Source organism: Colobus angolensis, unplaced genomic scaffold, assembly GCF_000951035.1.
Source record: "Colobus angolensis palliatus isolate OR3802 unplaced genomic scaffold, Cang.pa_1.0 Scaffold260, whole genome shotgun sequence".
Lineage (NCBI taxonomy): Eukaryota > Metazoa > Chordata > Mammalia > Primates > Cercopithecidae > Colobus > Colobus angolensis.
The window spans coordinates 640120-649420 of NW_012115822.1; the positions used below are offsets into that span (position 1 = coordinate 640120).

The following is a 9301-nucleotide window of genomic DNA, read 5'->3' on the forward strand; positions in this document are numbered from 1 at the left end:
CAACTTAACACTACAGCCTCAAGCAGTCCTTCTACCTCAGCCTCCTGAGTGGCTGGGGCTACAGGTGTGCACCAGCAGCATGCACAGCTCATTTTTAAAAAATTCTAGCAACAAAGTGAAATCCTGTCTTTACAAAAGGATTTGTTTTTGTTTCGTTTTTTTTTTTTTGAGACAACGCCTTGCTCTGTCGCCTAGGCAGGAGTGCAGTGGTGCAATCTTGGCTCACTGCAGCTGGTGCCTCCTGGGTTCAACCAGTTCTCATGCCTCAGCCTCCTGAGTAGATGGGATTACATGTGCGTGCCACCACTCCCAGCTAATTTTTTGTATTTTTAGTAGAGGCGGGGTTTCACCGTGTTAGCCAGGATGGTCTCGATCTCCTGACCTCAGGATCCACCCGCCTCAGCCTTTTTTTAGTAGAGATGGGGTTTCTTTTTTTTTTTCTTGTTTTTTTTTTTTGAGATGGATTTTCACTTTTGTTGCCCAGACTGGAGTGCAGTGGCGCAATCTCAGCTCACCACAACCTCCACCTCCCAGGTTCAAGTGATTCTTCTGCCTCAGCCTCCCAAGTAGCTGGGATTACAGGCATGCGCCACCACGCCTGGCTAATTTTTGTATTTTTAATAGAGACGGGGTTTCACATGTTGGCCAGGCTTGTCTCAAACTTTTGACTTCACCATCTCAGCCTCCCAGGGTGCTAGGATTACAGGCCTGAGTCACTGCGCCCAGTCTGTTTTTGGCTTTTTTGAGACAGGGTCTCATTGTGTCACCCAGGCTAGAGTGTAGAGGTGCGATCATGGCTCACTGCAGCCTCAGCCTCCTGGGCTCTTGTGATCCTCCTGCCTCAGCCTCCCAAAGTGTCGGGATTACAGGCATGAGCCACTGCACCCAGCCAAATCTGCTTCTCTTGAGCTTTGCCCATGTATGAGGCATGTAGGACTTTATAGTCCTTACCTCTCATCGTGAACTCTGGGTGCAGGCTGTTGCTACTCCCATTTTACAGATGTACAGGAACATTCTCAGACTCTTTAAGCTAGGAAGAGGCAGAGCCTGAGGCTAGACCTGCTAACTTGGGGCCAGATGGCCTCATTCATGCTTGACCCCAGCTCCTCGGATAGGACCTGGCCCACAGTGGGGAACAAGGGAGGTTGGTCAGTCCTGGACAATCAGTGAAGACCTTTAGCAGATTTCACCAACCAAAATTCATGCAGGAAAGCATGTGTGTGTGTGTCTGTGTCTGTGTCTGCCTGTCTGTCTCAGGGTTTTACTCTGTTGCCCAGGCTGGAATGCAGTGGCACAATCTTGGCTCACTGCAACCTCTGCCTCGCAGGTTCAAGTGATTCTCCTGGCTCAGCCTCCTAAGTAGTTTGTGCTACAGGTGTGCCACCACACCCAGCTAGGGAAAGCTATTTTTACATGGCTCAAGCAGTGTAAATGACAATGATGTTTACTTATTCCCCCCCCACCACTACCATTTAATTCTCCTCTTGAAAACTAAAAACTGGCTGGGCATGGTGCATCATTCCTATAATCGCAGCACTCCAGCACTTTGGGAGGCTGAGGCGGGAGGATCACTTGAGCTCAGGAGTTTGAGGCCAGCCTGGACAACATAATGAGACCCCATCACTACAAGAAATAAAAAATTAGCTGAGTGTGGTGGCATATGCCTGTAGTCCCAGCTACTTGGGAGGCCAAGGTGGGAGGATTGCTAGAGCCTGGCAAGTCAAGACTGCAGTGAACTTTGATTGCACCTCTGCACTCCAGCCTGGGTGACTCCCCACAGATGGATGTGCTAACAGTGGTTTCAGCTGCTCAGGGGTGGTTCAGACCTGGATGCGTGGCTTCAGTAGCCCTGGGGCCCCACTGTCTGCCCGCAGCCTCCTGTCTTACTCTATGCTATTCCTTCCTAGTCCCTGCCATCTAGGCTTTAGTCCTCTCTGCTTGGGAGGTCTGTCCCACTCCTCAGCCTTATGTCATCTTATCCATCCTTTAAGGCCCTTGCTCCATGCCTTCCCTCCCAGGGTAGGGCTTGAAGGTAGGAGAATGTGGAGAACTGGTGCAACCAGCCTTGCTCCCCAGCAGAGGAGCTCTGTTTACTGGAGTGCCTACTTAGGCGAGGGCTTGAAGACATGGGGCTGGGGTGTAGGGCTGTCAAGATTGTTCTTGGGGCCAGGTGCAGTAAATTCACTCCTGTAATCCCAACACTTTGGGAGGCCAAGGCGGGTGGATCACCTGAGGTCAGGAGTTCAAGACCAGGCTGGCCAACATGGGGAAATCCCATCTCTACTAAAAATAAAAATAAAAAAAAGTAGTCGGGCAGGATAGTGGGTACCTATAATCCCAGCTACTTAGGAGGCCGAGGCGGGAGAATTGCATGAACCAGCGAGGTGGAGGTTGCAGTGAGCTGAGATCGCGCCACTGCACTCCAGCCTGGGCGGCAGAGCAAGACTCCGTCTAAAACAAAAAAAAAAAAAAAAAAAAAAGTTCTTGGGCCCTCTGTGAAGCTTGGCTTTGGCTTTCTTTGGGTTGGGTGTGCCATGGCAGACCTGGGTGAGGGAAAAGGGAGTACAATGGGAAGGGCTTCCTGAGCTCTAGAGATAGGTAGGGTTGGGGAGAGGCCAGAAGGTTCTTTGCTGGGTCATCTCTCAGGCTCCTGGACGTCAGAGTGTCCAGGCCCCAAAGGTGGTTTTCCGGTGGTTCCAGGGGCAAGGAGCATGGTGCTGGCCCTGCCTGGTGATCACCTGTGGAGTGATCAGCTCAGGTCCCCAGGGTCCAGCCATTGAGCTGACTACTGCTTCCACCCTGGGAAGATTGAACTGGCCAGGACTTGGCATCAAGGCCATTATTTGGACTTCTAGTACTCACATTATATTCTGGTTGGGTTGTAACTTACCTCTGGTACAACTCTACTTGTATCTTCAGAGAAGATCAAGAGATATTTGCAAAAACATTATCTGATAAAGGACTGTCGAAAGGATAAAGAACACTGAAAAATCTGTAATAAGAAAACAACAATAAATAATACTGTGCACCTCTTACAATGACCAAAATCCAGAACACTGCCAAATGCTGCTGAGGATGTAGATAGAGCAGCAGGAATTCTCGCTCTTTGCTGGTGGGAATGCAAAATGGTGTAGCCACTTTGGAAGACAAGTTAGGCAGTTTCTTTCATTTATTTATTCATAAAATCTTTTTAACAAAGAAATTGAGTCTCACTCTTGCCCAAAATGGAGTGCAGAAGCGTGATCACAGCTCACTGCATTCTCAAACTCCTGGGCCTAAGAAGTCCACCCTTCTTAACCTCTCAAGTAGCTGAGACTACAGGCACATGCCACCATGCCAAGCTAATGTATTTATTTTATTATTATTTTTTGAGGTGGAATCTCGCTTTGTCACCCAGGCTTGAGTGTAGTGGTGCAATCTCAGTTCACTGCAACCTCTGCCTCCAGGGTTTCAGTGATTCTCCTACCTCAGCCTCTAGAGTAGCTGGACTACAGGCGGGCACCACTGCGCTCTGCTAATTTTTTTGTATTTTTAGTAGAGACAGGGTTTCACCATGTTGGCCATTCTGGTCTTGAACTCCTGACCTCAAGTGATCTACCCAGCTTAGCCTCCCAAAGTGCTGGGATTACAGGTGTGAGCCACTGAGCCTGGCCCAGGCTAATATGTTTTATTTTTATTTTTATTTTATTTTTTGTAGAGATGGGGTCTTGTTATGTTGCATAAACTGGTCTTGAACTCCCGACCTCAAGTGATCCTCCCTCCCTGGCCTCCCAAAGTGCTTGGATTACAGACACGAGTCACTGCTCCTGGCCCAGTTTGGCAGTTTCTTACAAAAACTAAACATACCTCTTACCATTCAATCTTGCAATTACATTCCTTAGTATTTAGCCAAATGAATTGAAAACTTGTATCCACACAGAACCTGCACACATACGCTTACAACAGCTTTGTTCATTAATTGCTAAGGTTTGAAAGCAACCCAGATGTCCTTCAGTGGGTTAATGGATAAATTGTAGTACATCTAGACAAATGATATTACACTAAGAAGAAATGAGACTGGGTGCAGTGGCTCACACCTGTAATCCTAGCACTTTGGGAGGCCGAGACAGGCAGATCTCTTGAGCCCAGGAGTTTGAGACCAGCCTGAACAACATAGCAAAACCCAGTCTCTATAAAAGTACAAAAAATTAGCTGGGCGTGGTGGTGCCTATCTGTAGTCTCAGCTACTTGGGAGGTTGAGCTGGGAGGATTGCTTGAGCCTGTGAAGTCAAGGTTGCAATGAGCCAAGATCATGCCACTATACTCCAGTGGGCAACAGAGCAAGACCCTGTTAAATATAAATAAGTAAGTAAGTATGAAGGGGAGAAAAACAAGTAACAGCTGGGCACAGTGGCTCATGCCTATAAACCCTGCACTTTGGGAGTCCGAGGCTGGCAAATCACTTGAGGTCAGAAGTTCAAGACCAACCTGGCCAACATGGTGAAACCCCATCTCTACTAAAGATACAAAAATTAGCTGGGCATTGAGGTGGGTGCCTGTAATCCCAGCTACTTGGGGGGCTGAGGCAGGAGAATTGCTTGAACCCAGGAGGTGGAGGTTGTGGTGAGCCGAGATTGTGCCACTGCACTCCAGCCTGGGCAACAGACTCTCAAAATAAATAAATAAAAAGAACCAGATAGCTTCTAACAACAAATTTATTTCTCAGTTATTGAGGCTGGGAAGTCTGAAGATCGAGGCTCCAGCAGATTCAGTGGCAACTGAGGGCCTGCTTTGTGGTTTATAGATGGTGCCTTCTCACTGTGTCTTTGTATAATGGAAAGGGCAAGGCAGTTCTCGGGGTCCTCTTTGATAAGGACACCAATCCCATCATGACCTAATCACTTCCCAATGGCCCCAACTCCTAATACCATCACATTGGTGATTAGATTTCAACATAAGATTTTTGGGGAGATACATTCAGACATAGCAGCTACATATTGCATGATTCCAGCTTGTCTGATAACCACATAAAACCTATAGAATATGCAACACCAAGTGTGAGCCCTAACATAAACTAGGGAATCTGAGAGGTCATGATGTGTTAAGGTAAAAGGTTCATTGATGGTAACAAATTTGCCCCTCTGGCGAGAGATACTGATAGCGGGGAAGGCTGTATTTAGGGGCAGGGGGTATATAGGAACTCTGTCCTTTCCTCTCAGTTTTGCTGTATACCTAAAGGTGTTCTAAAAAGTAAAGTCTGTTTTTTAAAAAAATATAAAGAGACTAGGACATCAGTCTCAAGCCTTTTCTCAGTTTAGCAGATACCTTGCTCTAGAAATACTAATGGGTGGCTGGGTTGTCCTGAAGGTGGCAGGGTTTCAGTTGATACTTGAATCCCTTGAAATAAATTGATTTTTCAGATAAACAGTTGAAACATTCCTGTCTTGGCCATAGGTTTATGAACCATGGTGTGTTCATTTTGATCTCTCATTCCTTCCAGGACAACCCTCCATATGATAAGGGGGCCTTCAGAATCGAAATCAACTTTCCAGCAGAGTACCCATTCAAACCACCGAAGATCACATTTAAAACAAAGATCTATCACCCGAACATCGACGAAAAGGGGCAGGTCTGTCTGCCAGTAATTAGCGCTGAAAACTGGAAGCCAGCAACCAAAACCGACCAAGGTAAGACATGTGCCTGTGTCTTCCTCGGAGGGGGTCTTCGGGGGTGCTGCTCTGGGGTGGGAGTTTCTGATACCAGATCAGACAGAATCCAGATAATCTTTCCTGCCTTACCAGGTACACGCAAAGTGTAGCTGAAGTCCTGTCAGGCCTTGTGGGAATGGCTCATCTCAGCTGAACTTTTGACCTGTACAGGGATTGAGGAGGCCCTTCCAGTGCTCAACCCTGGGCTGCTGTCCACAATGGGAACACACATAGACAGACAAGCCCAGCGGCTTGCTGCCGGTGCAGAGGGGTTCAGGCCCTGGTTTCTGGAAGGGATGAAGGACTGTGGGGCTGCCTACAAGGGGAAGGGAGAATGGGATTTAAGGTGGCCTCTCGCAGTAGTTAGTGCCTGAACTCAGACTCCAAGGAGGAAAGGAGGTTGGAGAGGGCCTTCCAGGCTATAGGAAGGGGGTGAGCTAGAGCCTAGTGGCTCAAGGGGTGATGTGAGCGGCGGGACAGAGGCAGATGTAAGGGCAGTATTCCCAGATGAAGGCACATGGTTGGCTTTAGTGGGCCTGGGATTCCCTGGAGTTGGATGTGGCTGTGCGTGGTGCATGTGTCTGTGTGTGGCTGTGTGAACATACACATGCTCATTCTTCTGGGAAGAGGATTCGAGTCAGTATTGTGGTTGTCCTCACTTTTGTCCCCTAGAAGTGACTAGAGTTTGTTATGGACTGTGTCTAGTTTTCATTTAATTCCAGACTTTCTTCGGAAGCCGTCATCTCATATTGTGGTAGCTTTCTTGTAGTCTAAAGTCTGTTTAGATTAGAGTGGGTGAAGCTGGCACCTGAGAGGCTGCAAGTGAAAGGTTTCTTTGGGGGGTGCTGCTCTGGGGTGGGGGCTCATGGGTCCTTTCTGATGCCAGCTCCGACAGAGTGCAGAGTGCAGAGAACTCCTGCCTTGCCAGGTGCACGCAAAGTATGGCTGAGGTCCCACCAGTCCTGTGGGAATAACTCAGCTGAACTTTTGACCTGCGCAGGGATTGAGGAGGTCCTGTGTTTCAGTGACTGAGAAAAGCCCTGGAAGGTGGCGTGGAAAGCCTTTCACAAGAAAAAACGAGCCTCACTTGTTGGAAATAATCACCATGAAAGGTGCCCATTAGACTCCCACACTGAGTAGAAGAAAGGATTGGGTGCTAAACATTCAGTCAGGGCAGAACACTCTCTAGTGGGCTTGGTCCTTGTTTGTGTACAAGTTGATGTTTATAAAAGCTTGACACAGTTCTTCTCAGTGCACATGGCCTGGTGTGGTCTTGTCGTGTCGTGTCGTGTCCTGTGTCTTTTTTTGAGACAGTGTCACCTAGGCTGGAGTGTAGTGGTGCTATCCCAGCTCACTGCAACCTCCGCCTCCTGGGTTCAAGCGATTCTCCTGCCTCAGCCTCCCGAGTAGCTGGGATTACAGGCACCCACCACCACGCCCAGCTAATTTTTGTATTTGTAGTACAGACAGGGTTTCATCATGTTGGCCAGGCTGGTCTTGAACTCCTGACCTTAGGTGATCATCTGGCCTCAGCCTCCCAAAGTGCTGGGATTACAGGCATGAGCCACCACGTCCGGCCGACCTGGTTTTTTTCTATACAGATTTCTAGCACTGTTGAAAGCCTATAGCTGCATTTGATCAAGAGTGTTCAATAATTCCTGGAGTCCTTGCTGAGTCATGTCTGTTAAACCACCATGCCTGGGGAGTGGCAGTCCTTCTAGGCCAGGCTGCCTAGGAAAGCCCTGCACCTCAAGTTCTGGCCACAAAGAGTTCTGGGACTTCTCCCTTACCTGTAGACTGAGAGGGTAGGGCTAGGGCCAGGGAGGCTCTCAGGAGATGGATGCACATGCTTTGCCGCCTCTCATGGGGCTGCTGTGTAGAAGGCCGTGGCAGGATTATTCACTTTTTACCTTCCTCTCCAGGTGCATTGCCAAAATGCTGTGCTTTTTCAGACTGTGGCTGCTTTTTTTTTTTCCCCCTAAAGAGACAAATAACTCAGGGGCAGCTTTTAATTTTTTTGTAAAAAGTACTGTTGACTTGGGATTTTTAAGGTAAAAATTTTGGTACAGGAGCTTTTCTGTGTGCCACGATGGACAGAGCCAGAATTGCTATTTTGTAATTTGGGACAGTTGAGGATTCCTTCCTAGAACATTTTTATGTAGATTGTTTGTGGCATGGCATTGATTCATCCTCACATGCATCAAGAATGTTCCTGGCACTTGATGGCCACATTCCCATGTTTGTTATCTATTACTGCATTATAACCCCTATCAAAACTCTGTGGCTTAAAGTAACACCAGTTTATTAGTTTTTACTCTGGAGGTTGGCTGGGCTCAGCTGCATGGTTCTACAGCTGACCATTCATTCGTTCCTGGGGTCACTCATGCAGCTGTATTGAGCTGAGAACTCAACTTGGCTGGGAAGTGCTGGTAGGCATCGTGCACGTGTGTGGAAATGGCATTAGCTAAGGCACTTTGGTTCTCTTTGTGTTCTCTTATTTTCCACAAGGTTAGATTGAACCCCTTCATAGCATGGTGGTGTCAGGGTTCCAGGGTGAAGGCACAGAACTGGTACAGTGTCGCTTCTGCAGATTCTTTGGTCAGGCAAGTCCAGATTTAATGAGAGGGAAAATAGACTTCAGCTCTTGATAGGAGGAGCATGCAGGATGGGAGACATGATGGCAGAGGTGGGACAGGCGGGCAAGGATGCTGAGTCCCCTTGCTGCCTCCTCAGACCCACTTGGGCCTGCTTTTCCCAAATGGCAGCTCTTCTGGACATGCCATTCCTTCTCCCACCTGCCTGATTCTTCATATGTTGGGTGTCCCTGTTTTTCTGGTGCTATTTCCTGACTGCTGTTGAGCTGCCACTGTCCTGCAAACCCAGCCCTTTCAAATGCTTCACCATTCCTTCATTTGCTTCCTAAATATGGGAAGTGAAAGTGCCACTTGAGGCCGGGCACAGTGCCTCATGCCTGTAATCCCAGCATTTTGGGAGACTGATGCAGGCAGATTGCTTGAGCCAAGGAGTTTGAGACCAGCCTGAGCAACACAGTGAAACCCCGTCTGTACCAAAAAAAAAGAAAGGAAAGAAAGAGGAAGCCACTTGTGCCACCCTCCTGCTGTAATCTTCCAGTGCTCTTCCTTTGTCCCCAGAGCACCTGCTCATGATTTTTGTCTCCTGCCCTTGTCCTTAGAAACTTCGGCATTCCCAATTATGGCTTCTCCCAGATCCAGCCTTGAAGTTCTTTGACCTCCTCAATTCACAGCCTCTAGCTAACTTTAGCCATCTACAAGTACAGAAAAGTAAGCATAATGGAAGAAATAGTAATATGAAAAGATGCTCATATGACCCAGCAATTCCACTCTTAGCTGTATCTACCCAAGAGAAGTGAAAACATATGCTCAGTAAAAACTTGTACACAGATGTTCATAGCACCATTATTCACAATGGACAGGAAGTGGAAAGAGCCCAAATGTCCATCAGTTGGTGAGTGAATAAACAAAATGTGAGCCGGGAGCGGTGGCTCAGGCCTGTAATCCCAGCACTTTGGGAGGCTGAGGTGGGCGGATCACCTGAGGTCAGGAGTTCAAGACCAGCCTGGCCAACATGGTGAA

At 48.1% G+C, this 9301-nt stretch overlaps 1 protein-coding gene across 3 annotated transcripts in view; it reads left to right on the forward strand.

Moving 5' to 3' along the window:
• UBE2L3 (ubiquitin-conjugating enzyme E2L 3) overlaps positions 1-9301 on the forward strand; it is a 63796-nt gene that overhangs the window by 46883 nt on the left and 7612 nt on the right. For all 3 annotated transcript variants that reach the window (XM_011947314.1, XM_011947316.1, XM_011947315.1), the window contains one exon: positions 5480-5666. In XM_011947314.1, coding sequence (XP_011802704.1) covers positions 5480-5666 — 187 coding nt within the window. The remainder of the gene's footprint in view (positions 1-5479; positions 5667-9301) is intronic.